The sequence below is a fragment of the Salmo trutta genome, chromosome 23 (assembly GCF_901001165.1).
Source record: "Salmo trutta chromosome 23, fSalTru1.1, whole genome shotgun sequence".
In the NCBI taxonomy this organism is placed as follows: Eukaryota; Metazoa; Chordata; class Actinopteri; order Salmoniformes; family Salmonidae; genus Salmo; species Salmo trutta.
The window spans coordinates 23056314-23076512 of record NC_042979.1 but is presented as its reverse complement, the minus strand read 5'-3'; the positions used below and the strand labels follow the sequence as shown (position 1 = coordinate 23076512).

Sequence of the window (20199 nt, the reverse complement as noted above, 5' to 3'; positions counted from 1 at the left end):
GTGATTACTATTATTTGACCGTGCTGGTCATTTATGAACATTTGAACATCTTGGCCATGTTCTGTTATAATCTCCACCCTGCACAGCCAGAAGAGGACTGGCCACCCCTCATAGCCTGGTTCCTCTCTAGGTTTCTTCCTAGGTTTTGGCCTTTCTAGGGAGTTATTCCTAGCCACCGTGCTTCTACACCTGCATTGCTTGCTGTTTGGGGATTTAGGCTGGGTTTCTGTACAGCACTTTGAGATATCAGCTGATGTAAGAAGGGCTATATGAATACATTTGATTCGATTCATTGACTACAGCTCAGCACTCAACACCGTAGTTGTCACAAAGCTCATCGCTAAGTACCCTGGGACTTAACAACTCCCTCTGCAACTGGGTCCTGGACTTCCTGACCGGACGCCCACAGGTTTTAAGGGTAGGCAACAACACATCTGCCATGCTGATCCTCAACACTTGGGACCCTCCGGGGTGCGTGCTTAGTCCCCTCCTATACTCCCTGTTAACGCACGACTGCGTGACCAAGCACGACTCCATCATTAAGTTTTCTGATGACACAAAGGTGGTAGGCCTGATCACCGACCACAATGAGACAGCCTATAGGGAGGAGGTGTGCCAGGCAGTGTGGTGCCAGGACAACAACCTCTCAATGTGAGCAAGACAAAGGAACTGATCGTGGACCACAGAAAAAGGGTGGCCCAAACAGGCCCTCATTAACATCGACGGGACTGTAGTGGAGCGGGTCAAGAGTTTCAAATTCCTCAGTGTCCTCATCACCAACAAACTATCATTGTCCAAACACACCAAGACAGTCGTGAAGAGGGCATGGCAACGCCTTTTCCCCGAGACTGAAAAGATTTGGCATGGGTCCACAGATCCTTAAAAGTTCTACAGCTACACCACCAAGAGCATCCTGACTGGTTGCATCACCGCCTGGTATGGCAACTGCTCGGCATCAAACCGTAAGGCGTTAAAGAGGGTAGTGTGTACGACCCAGTACATCACTGGGGCCAAGCTTCCTGCCATCCAGGACCATATACAAGGCGGTGTTAGAGGGAGGCCCAAAATTGTCAAAGACTCCAGTCACCCAAATCACAGACTGTTCTCTCTGCTACTGCACAGCAGGTGGTACCGGTGCGCCTGCTGAGGAGTTCACTTCACTGACCAAAGAAAGTAGAAAATATGTCTTTGTCTTATATTCTTCTCATTTGTGAGTATTCAATATTTTTGGTCTTTGGACCAATATCTCTTTACACCGAATTTGTTAATATGTTATGTAAATGATGCTTTATAACTTGTTCTAAGTATGTATGAGCCTTTATTATGTCTTATAGTAAGGCTTGTAAAATGTCTCACTAAGTTGTTTTTACCTTGTTCCAAGATGTTGCCGGTGTTGCGGTAAAAGAAAGTTGTGCAGGTACATATTACCAAATGCCACTTCATTAATTATCCAGCTCAACAGCTATTGATTTATTTCAGGCACAAAAGTTTTTTTTTGATGACAGATGTGTACACTACTTTTCACAACTAATATAGAGTAGCACAATGCTTAAAGCGCCATATCTTTACATTCAAAAAAACATTTTTAGTTGTAAATAGACAATTAAGTGATGTTCCGCATACAAATACATTCTGAATCAAGATTCTTATCTTTCACAATTTCATAGATTCTCTCTATTTCTCAAAACAGATTTGGTTCCCACTCCCACTATTGTATTTTCCCCTGGGTACATCAATGTAGCTACACCTGTTACAGAACGCTGTGAGTCACCAAAAGGCACAGAGTGCATTTTCTACAGAGATCATGACCCCAGCCCTATAAGAAAAGTGCATTACAAGCAGGGTGCTTGCCAGTTCAAGTTGTTATGGAATGAGTTCAAAAAGTGGAACAAAACTGAAGTAGATCTCAGCTGTGTAATTCAACAGTACAGAGAAGGTAAAACGATCAAAACCTCAACCTAGTAATGCTCGAAGACTTAATGTGGGTGGTAAGTGACAGTTTTACAGTACTCCAAAGCACATGTTTACCATAGTACACATCCCACTTGTAAATTGACTTGATAAATTGCTTTCACAATTTACAAACAGATCCAATTGGAAAGCCCAGTGTTCATGTGGAGAAGACTGGGAATTACCTCAATCTTCGATGTGAGGCCAAGGCTGGCACCTCATGCTACTTTTATCTGAACAATGGTGACTCACACTTTATTAAACTACCCTACAAAGACAATGCCTGTGTGGGGAGAGTGGCAGAAGAGGAACTGCAGAGGAAGAGGAGCAGTGCTGGAGAGATCTTCATCACCTGTGCTGTGGAGCTGGTGGTAGAGGGTGAAGATACTGTGACATCACAGCATAGTGAACCCCTGAGTATCACCATAGATGGTGAGGAAGACTAGAGCCCATCAATTTCTGTGATTTCAAATGTGTCAATCTTCTGTCGGTCTATTGTTGTATTGCAAGACTAGTATATTATTATTGTACACATATCAATGTTTTATTTATTTCAGTTGTAAATCCTCCAGGAGCTACTAGTTCCCCATCAGCGTTCAGTTTAATCAAACCTGTTCAGGAGGAGACAAGCAGCAATGTCACAGCCCAAGGAAGAGGTGAACGAAATTGGTTTGGTTTTAGATTTACTGTGAAAATATTATCATGACAATTCTCTGTCAGTGTATTACTGTATTGCAAGACTAATACTGTATATAATTATTGTACATACTGTGTATATCATTGTTTAATTTATTTTGGTTGTAAATCCTCCTGGAGCCACCAGTTCTATACCATTTGGAGAGGATAGGTCAGTCAGTAGTATAACTACACAAGGAGAATGCGTATTAAATAAACATGGCTATTGTGAGCTCAGTTTGTCTAAATACATCAGCAAGTACCTATTCAGATACTGTTTTTGATAGTGATGTCCCTATCCCTTTCAGAATCCGTCTCAGAGATCCCCTTCTACCAGTATACCAGTCTTCGTGCCGTTGTCTGTGTTATCTTTTTTTTTAACATTTTATTTCACCTTTATTTAACCAGGTAGGCTAGTTGAGAACAAGTTCTCATTTGCAACTGCGTCCTGGCCAAGATAAAGCATAGCAATTCGACACATACAACAACACAGAGTTACACATGGAATAAACAAAACATATAGTCAATAATACAGTAGAAAAAAATAAAACAAAAAGTCTATATACAGTGAGTGCAAATGAGGTAAGATGACGGAAATAAGGCAATAAATAGGCCCTGGTGTCGAAGGAATTACAATATAGCAATTAAACACTGGAATGGTAGATTTGCAGAAGATGAATGTGCAAGTAGAGATACTGTGGTTCAAAGGAGCAAGATAAATAATATAAATACAGTAAGGGGATGAGGTAGATAGATGGGCTGTTTACAGATGGGCTATGTAAAGGTGCAGTGATCTGTGAGCTGCTCTGACAGCTGGTGCTTAAAGCTAGTGAGGGAGATATAAGTCTCCAACTTCAGGGATTTTTGCAGTTCGTTCCAGTCATTGGCAGCAGAGAACTGGAAGGAAAGGCGACCAAAGGAGGAATTGGCTTTGGGGGTGACCAGTGAGATATACCTGCTGGAGCACGTGCTACGAGTGGGTGCTGCTATGGTGACCAGTGAGCCGAGATAAAGCGGGGCTTTACGTTGTAGAGACTTGTAGATAACCTGTAGCCAGTGGGTTTGGCGACGAGTATGAAGCGAGGGCCAACCAACGAGAGTGTACAGGTCGCGGTGGTGGGTAGTGTATGGGGCATTGGTGACAAAACGGATGGCACTGTGATAGACTGCATCCAATTTGTTGAGTAGAGTGTTGGAGGCTATTTTATAGATGACATCGCCAAAGTCGAGGATCGGTAGGATGGTCAGTTTTACGAGGGTATGTTTTGCAGCATGAGTGAAGGATGCTTTGAGGCGATACATGAAGCCGATTCTAGATTAAATTTTGGATTGGATATGCTTAATGTGAGTCTGGAAGGAGAGTTTACAGTCTAACCAGACACTTAGGTATTTGTAGTTGTCCACGTATTCTAAGTCAGAGCCGTCCAGAGTAGTGATGCTGGACGGGCGGGCAGGTGCGGGCAGTGATCGATTGAATAGCATGCATTTAGTTTTACTTGCATTTAAGAGCTGTTGGAGGCCACGGAAGGAGAGTTGTATGGCATTGAAGCTCGTCTGGACGTTAGTTAACACAGTGTCCAAAGAGGGGCCAGAAGTATACAGAATGGTGTCGTCTGCGTAGAGGTGGATCAGAGAATCACCAGCAGCAAGAGCAACATCATTGATGTATACAGAGAAGAGAGTCGGCCCGAGAATTGAACCCTGTGGCACCCCCATAGAGACTGCCAGAGGTCCGGACAACAGGCCCTCTGATTTGACACACTGAACTCTATTAGAGAAGTAGTTGGTAAACCAGGCGAGGCAATCGTTTGAGAAACCACGGCTGTCGAGTCTGCCAATAACAATGTGGTGATTGACAGAGTCGAAAGCCTTTGCCAGGTCGATGAATATGGCTGCACAGTAATGTCTCTTATCGATAGCGGTTATGATGTAATTTAGGACCTTGAGCGTTGTTGAGGTGCACCCATGACCAGCTCTGAAACCAGATTGCATAGCGGAGATGGTACGGTGGGATTCGAAATGGTCCGTAATCTGTTTGTTAACTTGGCTTTCTAAGACCTTAGAAAGACAGGGTATGAAAGATATAGGTCTGTAGCAGTTTATGTCTAGAGTGTCACCCCCTTTGAAGAGGGGGATGACTGCGGGCAGCTTTCCAATCTTTGGGAATCTCAGACGATATGAAAGAGAGGTTTAACAGGCTAGTAATAGGGGTTGCAACAATTTCGGCAGATAGGTTTAGAAAGAGAGGGTCCAGATTGTCTAGCCCGGCTGATTTGTAAGGGTCCAGATTTTGCAGCTCTTTCAAAACATCAGCTATCTTGATTTGGGTGAAGGAGAAATGGTGGGGGCTTTGGCGGGTTGCTGTGGAGGGTGCCGGGCAGTTGACCGGGGTAGGGGTCGCCAGGTGGAAAACATGGCCAGCTGTAGAGAAATGCTTGTTGAAATTCTCAATTATAGTGGATTTATCGGTGATCATCCTGCTGTTGGAATTTGTTCTGTGTCTTCTCAAATTAAATCAAATCAAATGTTATAAGTCACATGCTCAGAATACAACAGGTGTAGACCTTACAGTGAAATGCTTACTTACGAGCGCCTAACCGACAGTGCAGTTGAAAAAAATACGGATAGGAATAATAGACAAAAGTAACAAGTAATTTAAGAAGAGCAGTAAAGCAAAATATACATATACGGGGGGGGGGCGGGGGCGGTACAGAGTCAATGTGCGGGGGCAACAGTTAGTTGAAGTAGTATGTCGATGTATGTTGAGTTAATTGAAGTGACTATGCATAGATGACAACAGAGAGTGGCAGTATAGACGTGGTGCATGCCTTCTCATACTCATACACAAATTGTAATGGATGTAGGAACTTCATTTCATTACTCTTTTGTTTCTGAGGATGTTCCTGCACAGCAGGAAATGCAAACTTGCAGTGCATTTGAGCTTTAAAAATGCTTGTAAACTTTGTAATTCCCGGCTTTGTACTTTCAAACTTGATTTGCCCCTAAAAGAAATGTATCAATCCCAAGAAAAATATCCATTAATTATCATCCACATAATAATTCACATTTCCTGTTGGTGCAGGATTGTTTTCCTGCTGTAGCAAACTGGCTCAAATTAAGATCCTACATCTGTTTGTTGTTGTCTTTTATTAGCTATACAACCTGGCGGTATGATTTGTTTTCATCATACTTTTATCTCTGAAGTTGATCCGCAAGGCAATGTCAAACGGAGGTAATAGTGGTCTATTTATTCATACATGTTTATTCATGCATGTTTTTATATTACCTGTTTGAATGTACTGGTGAATTGTCGGGTCTTGACCAAAACCCAACTAAGCTACAATATGTGTGTGTAGAACAATGCTCTTTACTCCCCACTGTTTGTTAATGTATTTTATATTATGCAAAGTGTTTCATGTGTAATGAGTTTATATGTCTAAAATACAGCAATTTTATTAGCATTTCATTTTTTTCTGCTCATGGATGTTGTGTTTTCCTGTGGAAATAAAGCTTGTACATTATATTGTAAATCTTGTTGGAAATGTTTAATTTATTTGGAAATTGAGGAGCCACTCTGAGAGGAGACAGCATTGTGTTTAGATTACACAGCAGTTGAGTTTCAAAGGTCTTCAACAATCTTCAGCGGTCCGATGACTCATGATGTTCACTGTTGTACCTGAGCTTTAGCAGAGTGTGTCGAGTCTGTTTGTCACGTTGATGTGACCACAGTGAGGGTACTGATCATACAGGTACACTTCTATTTCCAGAGATGAGGAGAAGGCACCAACATCACCCCTGCAAACAGCTTGCTATACATATCTTCATACTGTATGAAGCTCATGTCTATTTCCATCAATAGAAATGACTTGTCAGAGAACATGAAGAGGTGTGGAAAGACACAGTAATGGAATTGTGGTCATGATCTACATTTTAGTCATTTAGCAGATGCCCTTATCCAGAGTAACTTACAGTAGTGAATGCATACATTTAATTTCATGCACTTCTTCTTTTTTGTTGTACTGGCCCCCCGTGGGAATCGAACCCACAACTCTGGCATTGCACACACCATGCTCTACCAACTGAGCCACAGGGAAGACTAGGCTGAGATGTGCAACAATGAGCCATTGTGCTGCAACTGGTCCCCTAACACTCTGTCCCTAGCCCTCAAACCCAGATGGATGAGAATGAGATCTATCATTCAACAATTTAAATAAATAACATGCCTGTTGGATTTGCTTCCAAAAAACTAAGTTAGCGAAAACACCACAAAGTAATGTGATCCATGTATGCAATCCAAGCCAAAAATTAGTTGGCACAGACTGTTTACTCTGAATGGAAATATGTATTATGTAAACTAAATAGACATGGATCAAGGTATCTGCCATTTCCTCATTTGGAGAAGCATTAGTCACCTCCATTACAAAGCTATGAAAGTCGTGGGGTGAAAAAGCTCAAACAAGAAACTATCCATCAAATTGTCAAACTTCAAATAAACCCAATAGATCAGTAACTGAACTCATTTGATCATGTCAATGTGTGTGTTGTGTTGGGATCTGAGAATATGAAAATATACATATTCATGTCACTGATGGAGTGCTGAGGTTTAGAGGGTCTACACCAGAAGTGAATGGTTATAGGAGGAAGCTATATAGTGTGAGCAATTAAGCTTGGAATGTGTTGAGTGCAGGGAAGCGATTACATGTGGAAGGCATTGATAAGGGGAGAGAGCCATGGATTAGGGATGGAGGGGGGTTGAGGTCAGGTCAGGTCATGTTAAGGGAGAAATACACGTTTTTGGCCCATATCACTAGTGTCCTGCCTAGCAGTAAAAAACGATGTTTGTGCAGATATGTAGAAGGAGACTCAGCCCATGAGGAAAGGTTAAATATCAGTGCTTGTGTGAAAATGTCTTTGTCCAATGCAGCTGTATTGATACTCTGGGAAGAATAAACTTGGTTAAGCTTTCATAATGTCTGTTGAGATGTTTTATTCTGAGAATTAGAACCTAACAGTTGTTAGGGTGATGTTGCTGTTAAGCTACTGCATATTTAGTTTTGGTTTTGTATTTGTGTGTGTATAGTTTAAAGTAACTCTTTGAAAAGTCAACAAGTTGTTTTTATCAATTAATCCCAAGATTTCTCATATTTGAAATAGCTGTGCTGTAGTTACCTTTATTTTCAGGAAGTTTAATGTAGGGTGGACCACATGGACAGCTCCTTAGTGGTCAATGAAAATAAGGTCATTTTCTTCAGTGTCACTAATGATCTGTCACAACATCACACGTGAGTCTCCATATCCTGCTCTGTAGGTTTTTCTGTGTCCTACTAAGCACACATCAGTTTTCTCACATGACAATCTATGTGTGGAGTTCACTTCACTGACGGAAGAAAGTGGAAAATATGTCTTTGTCTTATATTCTTCTCATTTGTGAGTATTCAATTATTTTAGTCTTTGGATCAATATCTCTGTACACTGATTTTAAGTTTTGGTAATATGTTACTTAATGTATGCTTTATAACTTGTTCTAAGTATGTATGAGCCTTTATTATGCCTTATAGTAAGGCTTGTAAAATGTCTCACTAAGTTGTTTTTACCTTGTTTGAAGATGTTGCCGGTGTTGCGGTAAAAGAAAGTTGTGCAGGTACATATTACCCAAAGTCACTTCATTAATTGTCCAGCTCAACAGCTATTGATTTATTTCAGGCATAAAAGTATTTTTTTGATGACAGATTTGTACACTACTGTTTCACAAGTAATATAGAGTAGCACAATGCTTAAAGTGACATTACTTTATTAAGAAATGTATTTAGTTGCAAATAGAGAGACAAGGAAGTGACATCCACATACAAACACATTCTGAATCAAGATTCTCAAAATGTATTATATTCTCTCCATTTCTCGAAACAGATTCGGATCCCCCTCCCACTATTGTATTTTCCCCTGGGTACATCAATGTAGCTACACCTGTTACAGTACGCTGTGAGTCACCTAAAGGCACAGAGTGCATTTTCCACAGAGATCATGACCCCAAACCTATAAGAAAAGTGAATTACAAGCAGGGTGCTTGCCAGTTCAATTTGTTATGGAATGAGTTCAAACAGTGGAACAAGACTGAAGTAGATCTCAGCTGTGTAATTCTACAGAACAGAGAAGATAAAACGATTAAAACCTCAAAACCTAGTGATGTTCGAAGACTTAATGTGGGTGGTAAGTGACAGTTTTACAGTACTCCAAAGCACATGTTTACCAGGGTACACTTCCCACTTGTTAACTGACTTCATAAATTGCTTTCACAATTTACTAACAGATCCAATTGGAATGCCCAGTGTTCATGTGGAGAAGACTGGGAATTACCTCAATCTTCGATGTGAGGCCAAGGCTGGCACCTCATGCTACTTTTTTCTGAACAATGGTGACTCAAACTTCAATAAACGACCCTTCATAGACAATGTCTGTGTGGGGAGAGTGGCAGAAGAGGAACTGCAGAGGAAGAGGAGCAGTGCTGGAGAGATCTTCATCACCTGTGCTGTGGAGCTGGTGGTAGAGGGTGAAGATACTGTGTCATCACAGCATAGTGAACCCCTCGGTATCACCATAGATGGTGAGGAAGACTAGAGCCCATCAATTTCTGTGATTTCAAATGTGTCAATCTCTGTTGGTCTATTTGTTGTATTGCAAGACTAATATTTTATTATTGTGCACATATCAATGTTTTAATTATTTCAATTGTAAATCCTCCAGGAGCTACGAGTTCCCCATCAGAGTTCAGTTTAATCAAACCTGTTCAGGAGGAGACAAGCAGCAATGTCACAGCCCAAGGAAGAGGTGAGTGACATTGGTTTGGTTTTAGATTAACTGTTAGTAGTCCTAAGAACTTCAAATTGCAAGTTTAGTGAATGACTCTGCTTCTAAATGTACAGCTATTAATACGTTTCTAACATCTCTAAACTGTTAAGTATCTCGATAGTCACTGTTAGTAAAGCTAATTAGCACAAAATTCTAGTCATTGTAAGGTCAGAATATACTGTACAGATGTCTCCCTGTCAGTGAGCCTTAATTCAGTTCATTCAGGTCCAGTGTTCCTCATCATCATCAGTCTGGGTGCTGGTTCCCTTTTCCTGGTTCTGCTAGCTGGGTCTGTGCTGTGTGTTCTCCAACGCAAGTGTGGTACGTGCTTTCAGATAGGTCTACTCATATCCCATTCTTATTATGTTCCAAAGGCTGCTTTGAGTTATTTTCAAAGTTGCTAAATTATCTCTATGCATCTTTTGAAGGGGTTCAATGCAGGCCTGTAAATACTGGGTAAGACTGGTGTATTCATTTTAGATTCACAATATTTTTTCTTTATTCATGCAAGGCTATATCTTTCTGACTGTACTGCATTGTCTTGACAGAAGCCCACCTGAGCAGCAAGACCAAACCCCACCTTGTGTCTGTGAGTATGAGAGTTAACTAAATCACCACTGCCTTTATCTTCTTTTGTTCAGTGTTTATTATCCATCATTCTCTCATTTTAAACAGATTCTGTCATCACAAAGCCGTCTAGGGATGAGGTGAGTTGGTTTGAACCAGTGCAGTGTGAAGTAGCCTAATATGCACTTTACTTCCACGATATCAAGCAATATTGCCAATAGCACCAATGACAACCCTACTGTGCACACAGCTCAAAGTGACTTGATCTCTCTCTTACAGGAAGAGGACAGTAGTCTGCAATACACTACTGTGACATATACAAGTGACCGAGCTAGTCTTCAATATGCAACAGTGACATCTACCGGTAACCAAGTTGGACCTGGGCGCACCAAGAATACGTTTGAAATAGCTGGAGAGTACGCCCTCTTAGCAGAATCATAGAAGAAGAAACATTTACTGGATAACATGTTTTGCCATAGTTTACAGTTACAATCCTAGCTTTTTTTCTTCATATTGGATCATAATTTACTCATAGCACAAAAACAAATCCTGCCACAACAACAAAGACTAAAGATATCTACTCATTTCTGAAAACAAGCAGCTTCAACTATTTGCATTTTAGGTTAATTGAAATAAATGAAAAATAAACTTTGTCTGAAGTATAAAATAACTGTTTTCCTAAATTGAGTTACCCAATCTAGTCAGCAGTCACCAATCACTAGTCACCAATCTATTTCACTCCTTGACAAGAGTCAATAGAGACTCAAAGCCACAGGAGGGTAGAACACAGTTCAAACTTTGCTTGTTACATCTCTACATCTCTCTCTCCTTTTCTGATCTCTCGCTCTCTACATCTCTCTCTTTAACCTTGTCTGGTGTATATTAGTTTTCAGTGGTGCAAGAAGTACTCAACTGTCATAATTAAGTAAAAGTAAAGATATCTTAATAGAAAATGACTCAAGTAAAAATGAAAGTCACCCAGTAAAATTCTACTTGAGTAAAAGTCTATAAGTATTTGGTTTAAAATATTCTTAAGTATCAAAAGTGAAAGTATAAGTCATTTCAAATTCCTTATATTAAGCAAACCAGAATGTTCCATTTTCTTTTTTTTCTTCTTTTTTACGGAAGGCCTAGGGACCACTTCCACACTCAGCTATCATTTACAAACAAATCATGTCAGTTTAGTGAGTCCGCCAGATATGAGGCAGTACGGATGACCAGGGAAGTTCGGTTGATAAGTGCGTGAATTTGACTATTTTCCTGTCCTACTAAGCATTCAAAATGTAATGAGTACTTTTGGGTGTCAATGAAAATGTATGGAGTAAAAATTACAGTGTTTTCTAAAGTAATGTAGTTAACTAAAAGTAAAAGAAGTCAAAAATATGAATTGTAAAGTATAGCTACCCCAAAAAACTACTTAAGTATTACTTTAAAGTATTTTTACTTAAGTACTTTACATCACTGTTGGTTGAAAAAATGTGTTTTGTTATTATCTCGTTTCACTTACAGTATGTGCCTTTACTTCCACCTGATGATAGACTACTTCCACATTTCCTCTCCCTGCTTCCTGATTTACAGATCTGCTACTCTATGGACCCAACCTCTTCCTGTAGTCTGTCAACATCTGTTCCTCTCAGAACAATTTCATTCTCATACTGGGCTATAAATAGATGTGCAAAGGTTTTAAGATAGGATTCATTTAAACAAGTATACTTGATGCATGTGTAAATGAACACCTTTCTTGATTTATAAGTAAATTATTGATGTGCAAAGCTTCAACTAGAGACTAATGAAACCCACATGATAATTGCAACAATTAAATCATATTTCAAATGGTTTTTTTTCCAGTTACAAGTGGTTCCTGCCAGTAAGGCCTGGTTAGGCCCAACCAAATCACAAAAACCCAGAACAAAATCTTGCATGAACATAACTCTCATAACCCCTGTGATCCCGACAGACGAAAACATGTTTGTTACGGATCTTAAGACAGAATAGGCCCACCCAGATCAGTCTTATCTACACCTGCAATTGGAGCACATTACAAACCTATGACAGCTATAGGTATGAAAGTGGATATGACAATTATGCACCATCACAGAAGGGTCATAGGTGGGAGCTATTGTTTCACCATAAAAGTAGAGAGGGGAGACCCAAAATACAGTGTGTCACTCTCACACTCACTACTGTGGCATTGCCTGAGTCATTATCTACAGCCAACAGCTCCTGTGTATATTTCAAAAAACATTTTTGAGAGCATGTGAAAATAGTCGACCCCGAAAGCAAATCTCATTTCCATATATCCTGTTTCACTCTCTCTGCATTATGCATAATAACAGGTGGCAGGTTTGGGAACTTCAAAGAACTCGAGCTCTTAAGAAGGGAATAATCTTGCATTTTGAATTAGTTTTAGAACGGACACAAATCTTAGTTTTTTCACTGTAATGTTATCATTCCTATCTTTCCTCAACTATCTCTCTCTTTCCTCAACTATCTCTCTCTTTCCTCGTCCTTCAAGGGGACAAGGAGAATCAGACAAACACTTGGATTACCCAGGAGAAGAAGCACCAGATCTCAGTAAGCCTGAATTTTGTGACCCTGACTGAAGTGGTTGAGCTGAGCTGCGAGTCCTCTGCCCTTGTAGAGGGTCAGCAGTGTTTGTTCTATGTGGATTCTAAACTCAAGGAGCTTGGTCGCTCAAATGCCTGCCACAACCAATGCTCCCTCCCAGTAAAGGGGTCAGAGCTGCTTGGGTGGAAGCCCAGAGGGCTGTGGTCAAAGGTCACCGTCCAGTGTCATTACGAAGAGGACTCACCTCCCAGCAAAAATGTCACAGTGGTGGTGTGCATAGATTCCTGATTTAGGTCATTCATCCATTTGGTCAAAAATACATTTTACTCTGTTACAGACATGCTGACTAAGTACATCATCGGATGTATGGCCCTGATAGGATTCATGATTCTACTTGCAGTATTCATATTCTGCATCACCTGTCTCCTCTCACTGAAAGCAAAGAGTATGTGAACCTGGTATCTAACAGCCTTTTAAACGTATTAGCAAAACCGATCAAACAGAATCACTCATTTATTCCATTGTTTTACTGTCATAGGGAACGGACGCCTCGTCATAACAAGGTGAATAGTGTTGGTTGTGTGTTGAACAGCATGATTATGACAGCATACAGAACATACAGTTTAAATGTGAATGCCTGTCTCACCTAACCATGTCTTCCAGATCGCCCAGTGACCAGACATTGCCAGGAGACCCTACCCTAACAAGTATGTATGATGTCACAGTGAAGTGTACGTGTGTAGGCCTATTATTATAGAGATATTTACCACAGTCCCGTTTTAACAGCACATTTCTGTGATTCTGTTAACACAGCAAGTGACACAACATATCCTGTAGAATCTCAACAGGAAAAGAAGACATGACATAATTATGTTTTTATGTAGCTGCCTCACACTCTTCCTCTACTTTACCACTATAGTGCTTTTTTGGTTTTCTGTGCATAAACAGTACAGTGGGCTGGCACACAACACATAAGCATGTTATAAATGAAAAACAGTTGGAATTGTGGTTTATTGAAAGGATTTGATGATTTGATGTTTTCTTTCAAATAGTGATTTGTCCTCATCCCTTTGTTGCAATAACAGGAAGGTGAAGATGATTGGTGCTATGCCACCGTGTCCCATGCTGGTGCTCCTCCATCCTACTCAGTCAAGTTTGAGCAAGGCCATGACTATGCCACAATGGTCATATACTGACCAGCATGTGCCGACCTAAATGGACATGAAAGGACTGTTACATTCCCCAGTTTCAGTGTTGTGGTTTGTGTATTTATATGTTTTTATTTCAGGAAATGGCTTCCTGAAATTCTCCAAGCAGCTGATTGGTCGGCCCCATTACTGATTGGAGAGCTGACCCCGCCTCCTCGTCAGGATGCAGCTGTCTCCAATTAACAACTCCTTCTCCAGCTATATAAGCCGGTGTTCTGTTGCTCAGAGAGAAGGCTGATGGCTATTTCTGTGTTGTTCAGAGTTTTCTTAAGTATTGTCTAGCTGCTGATTTGAGGTATGTGTGTGTGTGCGCGCGCCATAGAACTGTGGTTTTGATTATTGGAATTGCTTACTCACATTTGTGTTTTTCATTTGGTCCCAGGGGGAAGGGGAAGGCACCCAGGGAGTGCTTAGGCAAGAGGCCCGTGGGCATACATTACCATAGTAGTTTATTGTCTATGCACACTAGGAAAGACCTGGGCGGACCATCCCCTGTATTTTGGTTAGTGCACCAGGTGGTGCTAGTTAAGTTGTGGGTAGGCAGGTAAGGAAAGAGGGGGCTTTAATATTTACTTTCTTTGCTTTGGTTCCGTCCAGCCCCTTTTCCCCAAACTCACCGTGCGAAGGAATAAATTCCCTGTAAACGGTGTTCTCTGCCTTTTGTCATCCTTACTCACACCTACAGTCCATACCTCTTTCACACCACGGAGAGTTGAGTTGTAGCAGGGTGTTGTGTTCCCTCTTCCGAGAGGCGTATGTAACAAGGACTTACACATAGATTGTTTGATTTTAACACCTCCATTTCAATTTTCATTCCAAGAAATCAATTGCATGAATCCATTTGCAATGTAGTTCTGCTCATCCAATTTGTCACTTCAAGAGAACAATAACGTTTTTGTATTCCACCATCAGCTTAATTTCTGTTTGTCTCATGTGCACCTGTCAGTCGCAGTAACATTGCGCTCACTACTTTTTGCTGACCAGGCACTCATCTTTGCTTACCTGCTGAATGCTTCTAAATGTAAGCCATTGACTTAAAGTAATAATTACTACTTAGGCTACTCTCATTTCTCAATTAAATTGAAATCTCATTTTAAGTCAGCTACTTTTATACATTCCACGAGGGTTAAGTCTACTCCAAATGTGCACGGTCTGTGGGTAAATTGGCAAGTTTTCTAACCGTTTTCTCACGGTGTGGTGGTCAAACTACTCTACTACTACCCCGCAATAGCAATACAAGACACGTTTATACCACTAGATGGCAATGTTGAATCCTGTTTTGCAACAATTTTAAGAGCTCCTCGTAGGCAGGGAAAACCCTTTTTGGACATTTCTGTTATTGGAATAGGCTATCAAAATAAATCAATTGTACAATACCATTGGAAATTAATGTTGCATATGTGTTCCTAAAATGTAAATTGAAAAGGTATTGTCGCTGTTTCCTGTTGACAAGCCATTTTGATAAATAGCCCAACGTCAAAACACAGTTTAGAGATTAGATTAGAGAGTTGAATAGTCACATCATGCACAGGGTTGCAGATGTAATTACAGGGCATGAGCTCCAACAATGCGGAACAAAGTGAAATAAAATAATACAAATAATACAAATATAAATAAATACATTTTAACAACTGTGTCATTGATAAATGTCCATTGGGGGTGGGGACAGGGTTAATGTCCATTAGAGGGGATGGGAAATGTCCACAGGAGGAGCAGCAGGGTGAGTAGGGGACTAGTTGTGACTATTCAGCATAATACATGTCTATTGGGGTGAGGGCAGGGTAAAAATGTCCTTTGAGGTGGGGGGTAGAAGCCTGATGGTCTGGGGATAGAAGCTATTGGCCAGTCTTACAGTTTTTACCATGATGCTCCTATACTGCCTTCGTCTCAGTGATAGAACGGGGAGAACAGGCCATGGCTCAGGTTGCTGGGGTCCCTGATTATCTTCTTTGCCTTCCAGTGACACTTGGTGTTGTAGGTGTCCAAATCAATAAGCAATATGCAGAAACAGTTCGTTACATATTGAAAACCTAAACCTAAAATCTACTATCTACACACGTGCAGCAATTGTAATCATATTACTTGTATTTTTTTAATCGAGCACCTTATAAACTGCACACGCACCAAAACCCTGGTGTTTTGACAAGTGGCAATAAATCACTGATATCGATTAGGTGGGAGGGATCAAGGCTGTTGAAACTAACACAACTAAAAACAACACATGGAAACTGGAGATATTTAATTACATCACTGGTTAGAGAACAACCTGCAGAAGTCAGAAATCAGCTACATTTTAGAGTTAGGCAATTTGATTTGGGGGTCTCCAAAACAGAAAGAGAAACGCTAAACATATTTTCCAATCACTCATACCTGCAGAAGTCAGAAATCATTTCACGCCCTGACCTTAGAGAGCCTTTTTTATTCTCTATTTTGTTAGTGTGTGGCTAGGGTGTGACTTGGGTGGGCATATCTATGTTTCTATTTCTTTGTTGGCCTAGTATAGTTCCCAATCAGAGGCAGCTGTTCATCGTTGTCTCTGATTGGGGATCATACTTAGGCAGCCCTTTTTCCCACCTGTTGTTGTGGGATCTTGTTTGTGTGAAGTTGCTTTCTGCACTGCATCTAGATTTACATTTGTTTTTGTAGTTTTTTCCGGTGTCATTTTTTATTTTTTAAAAAATGTATGCCTACCACGCTGCACCTTGGTCTAGTTTTTCAGACGAGCGTAACAAATCAGCTATATATTGGCGTGAGGCAATTTGATATGGGGGTCTCAAACAGAAAGAGAAACGCTACACTTATTTTCCAATCACTCATATTGATATCACATTGAAATCAATTGCACGAGGGGGTGATAAGGTTGTCTGCTGACCCCTCCTGTCTCAGCCTCCAGTATTTATGCTGCAGTAGTTTGTGTTGTGGGGCTAGGTCTGTTATATCTATAATATTTCTCCTGTCTTATCCTTTGTGAATTTTTGTATGCTCTCTAATTCTTTCTTTCTCTCTCTCGGAGGACCTGAGCCCTAGGACCATGCCTCAGGACTACCTGGCATGATGACTCCTTGCTGTACCCAGTCCACCTGGCCGTGCTGCTGCTCCAGTTTCAACTGTTCTGCCTGCGGCTACGGATCCCTGACCTGTTCACCGGACGTGCTACCTGTCCCAGACCTGCTGTTTTCAACTCTCTAGGGACAGCAGGAGCGGTAGAGATACTCTCAATGATAGGCTATGCCTGCCTCTAACCCTAGGAAGCTCTTTGCTACCTTCTCCTCCCTCCTGAATCCTCCTCCCCTCCCCCACCCCTCCCTCTCTGCGGATGATTTCGTCAACCATTTTGAAAAGAAGGTTGACGATATCCGATCCTCGTTTGCTAAGTCAAACGACACCGCTGGTCCTGCTCACACTCCCCTACCCTGTGCTTTGACCTCTTTCTCCCCTCTCTTTCCAGATGAAATCTCGCGTCTTGTGACGGCTGGCCACCCAACAACCTGCCCACTTGACCCTATCCCCTCCTCTCTTCTCCAGACCATTTCCGGAGACCTTCTCCCCTACCTCACCTCGCTCATCAACTCATCCTTGACTGCTGGCTACGTCCCTTCCGTCTTCAAGAGAGCGAGAGTTGCACTCCTTCTGAAAAAACCTACACTCGATCCCTCCCATGTCAACAACTACAGACCAGTATCCCTTCTTTCTTTTCTCTCAAACTCTTGAACGTGCCGTCCTTGGCCAGCTCTCCTGCTATCTCTCTCAGAATGACCTTCTTGATCCTAATCAGTCAGGTTTCAAGACTGGGCATTCAACTGACACTGCTCTTCTCTGTGTCACGGAGGCTCTCCGCACTGCTAAAGCTAACTCTCTCTCCTCTGCTCTCATCCTTCTAGACCTATCTGCTGCCTTTGATACTGTGAACCATCAGATCCTCCTCTCCACCCTCTCCGAGTTGGGCATCTCCGGCGCGGCCCACGCTTGGATTGCGTCCTACCTGACAGGTCGCTCCTACCAGGTGGCGTGGCGAGAATCTGTCTCCGCACCACGCGCTCTCACCACTGGTCTCTCCCAGGGCTCTGTTCTAGGCCCTCTCCTATTCTCGCTATACACCAAGTCACTTGGCTCTGTCATATCCTCACATGGTCTCTCCTATCATTGCTATGCAGACGACACACAATTAATCTTCTCCTTTCCCCCTTCTGATAACCAGGTGGCGAATCGCATCTCTGCATGTCTGGCAGACATATCAGTGTGGATGACGGATCACCACCTCAAGCTGAACCTCGGCAAGACGGAGCTGCTCTTCCTCCCGGGGAAGGACTGCCCGTTCCATGATCTCGCCATCACGGTTGACAACTCCCTTGTGTCCTCCTCCCAGATTGCTAAGAACCTTGGCGTGATCCTGGACAACACCCTGTCGTTCTCCACTAACATCAAGGCGGTGACCCGATCCTGTAGGTTCATGCTCTACAACATTCGCAGAGTACGACCCTGCCTCACACAGGAAGCGACGCAGGTCCTAATCCAGGCACTTGTCATCTCCCGTCTGGATTACTGCAACTCGCTGTTGGCTGGGCTCCCTGCCTGTGCCATTAAACCCCTACAACTCATCCAGAACGCCGCAGCCCGTCTGGTGTTCAACCTTCCCAAGTTCTCTCACGTCACCCCGCTCCTCCGCTCTCTCCACTGGCTTCCAGTTGAAGCTCGCATCCGCTACAAGACCATGGTGCTTGCTTACGGAGCTGTGAGGGGAATGGCACCTCCATACCTTCAGGCTCTGATCAGGCCCTACACCGAAACAAGGGCACTGCGTTCATCCACCTCTGGCCTGCTGGCCCCCCTACCTCTAAGGAAGCCCGGTTCCCGCTCAGCCCAGTCCAAACTGTTCACTGCTCTGGCACCCCAATGGTGGAACAAGCTTCCTCACGACGCCAGGACAGCGGAGTCAATCACCACCTTCCGGAGACACCTGAAACCCCACCTCTTTAAGGAATACCTGGGATAGGATAAAGTAATCTTTCTAACCCCCCCCCTTAAAAGATTTAGATGCACTATTGTAAAGTGGTTGTTCCACTGGATATCATAAGGTGAATGCACCAATTTGTAAGTCGCTCTGGATAAGAGCATCTGCTAAATGACTTAAATGTAATGTAAATGCTATGAAAAGCCAACTGACATTTACTCTTGAGGTGCTGACTTGTTGCACCCTCGACAACTACTGTGATTATTATTTGACCATGCTGGTCATTTATGAACATTTGAACATCTTGGCCATGTTCTGTTATAATCTCCACCCTGCACAGCCAGAAGAGGACTGGCCACCCCTCATAGCCTGGTTCCTCTCTAGGTTTCTTCCTAGGTTTTGGCCTTTCTAGGGAGTTATTCCTAGCCACCGTGCTTCTACACCTGTATTGCTTGCTGTTTGGGGATTTAGGCTGGGTTTCTGTACAGCACTTTGAGATATCAGCTGATGTAAGAAGGGCTATATAAATACATTTGATTCGATTCATTGACTACAGCTCAGCATTCAACACCGTAGTTGTCACAAAGCTCATCGCTAAGTACCCTGGCACTTAACAACTCCCTCTGCAACTGGGTCCTGGACTTCCTGACCGGACGCCCACAGGTTGTAAGGGTAGGCAACAACACATCTGCCATGCTGATCCTCAACACTTGGGACCCTCCGGGGTGCGTGCTTAGTCCCCTCCTATACTCCCTGTTCACGCACGACTGTGTGACCAAGCACGACTCCATCATTAAGTTTTCTGATGACACAACGGGGGTAGGCGTGATCACCGACCACAATGAGACAGCCTATAGGGAGGAGGTGTGCCAGGCAGTGTAGTGCCAGGACAACAACCTCTCAATGTGAGCAAGACAAAGGAACTGATCGTGGACCACAGAAAAAGGGTGGCCCGAACAGGCCCTCATTAACATCGACGGGACTGTAGTGGAGCGGGTCAAGAGTTTCAAGTTCCTCGGTGTCCACATCACCAAAAAACTATCATTGTCCAAACACACCAAGACAGTCATGAAGAGGGCATGGCAACGCCTTTTCCCCCTCAGAAGACTGAAAAGATTTGGCATGGGTCCACAGATCCTTAAAAAGTTATACAGCTGCACCATCGAGAGCATCCTGACTGGTTGCATCACCGCCTGGTATGGCAACTGCTTGGCATCAGACCATAAGGCATTACAGAGGGAAGTGTGTACGGCCCAACACATCACTGGGGCCAAGCTTCCTGCCATCCAGGACCATATACAAGGCGGTGTCAGAGGGAGGCCCAAAAATTGTCAAAGACTTCAGTCACCCAAGTCACAGACTGTTCTCTCTGCTACCGCACAGCAGGCGGTACTGGTGCGCCTGCTGAGGAGTTCACTTCACTGACCAAAGAAA

At 42.6% G+C, this 20199-nt stretch overlaps 1 protein-coding gene and 1 long non-coding RNA gene across 6 annotated transcripts; both read left to right on the top strand.

Moving 5' to 3' along the window:
- Nucleotides 1-7911: 7911 nt before the first annotated feature.
- LOC115159621 (uncharacterized) lies at nt 7912-10705 on the top strand. Of its 3 annotated transcripts, none has more exons than XR_003868918.1 (10): nt 7912-8052; nt 8231-8266; nt 8533-8832; nt 8933-9226; nt 9367-9450; nt 9722-9792; nt 9900-9927; nt 10020-10060; nt 10147-10178; nt 10318-10705. XR_003868918.1 is itself a non-coding variant. In XM_029709526.1 (10 exons), the coding sequence occupies exons 1-10, from the start codon at nt 8025-8027 to the stop codon at nt 10477-10479; spliced, it is 1101 nt and encodes a 366-aa protein (XP_029565386.1). In that variant the 5' UTR covers nt 7912-8024; the 3' UTR covers nt 10480-10705. The 3 variants fall into 3 exon arrangements, 2 of the variants coding, with proteins under 2 accessions (XP_029565386.1, XP_029565385.1); XM_029709526.1 differs by having other exon boundaries at nt 9697-9792; XM_029709525.1 differs by having other exon boundaries at nt 9688-9792.
- Nucleotides 10706-11137: 432 nt separating this feature from the next.
- LOC115159627 (uncharacterized) lies at nt 11138-13928 on the top strand. Of its 3 annotated transcripts, XR_003868921.1 has the most exons (5): nt 11138-12612; nt 12944-13051; nt 13145-13169; nt 13270-13313; nt 13692-13928. It is a non-coding gene; the product is annotated as an uncharacterized LOC115159627 (long non-coding RNA). The 3 variants fall into 3 exon arrangements; XR_003868923.1 differs by lacking the exon at nt 12944-13051; XR_003868922.1 differs by lacking the exon at nt 11138-12612 and having other exon boundaries at nt 12750-13051.
- Nucleotides 13929-20199: the final 6271 nt, after the last annotated feature.

Excerpts from the sequence above, each read along its gene's own strand:
- LOC115159621 (XM_029709525.1), top strand. The coding sequence starts at position 8,025 with ATGTCTTTGTCTTATATTCTTCTCATTT. Across the intron at positions 8,053-8,230 it reads GTCTTATATTCTTCTCATTT|ATGTTGCCGGTGTTGCGGTA; the intron begins GTGAGTATTCAA and ends CCTTGTTTGAAG. Across the intron at positions 9,227-9,366 it reads CCTCGGTATCACCATAGATG|GAGCTACGAGTTCCCCATCA; the intron begins GTGAGGAAGACT and ends TAAATCCTCCAG.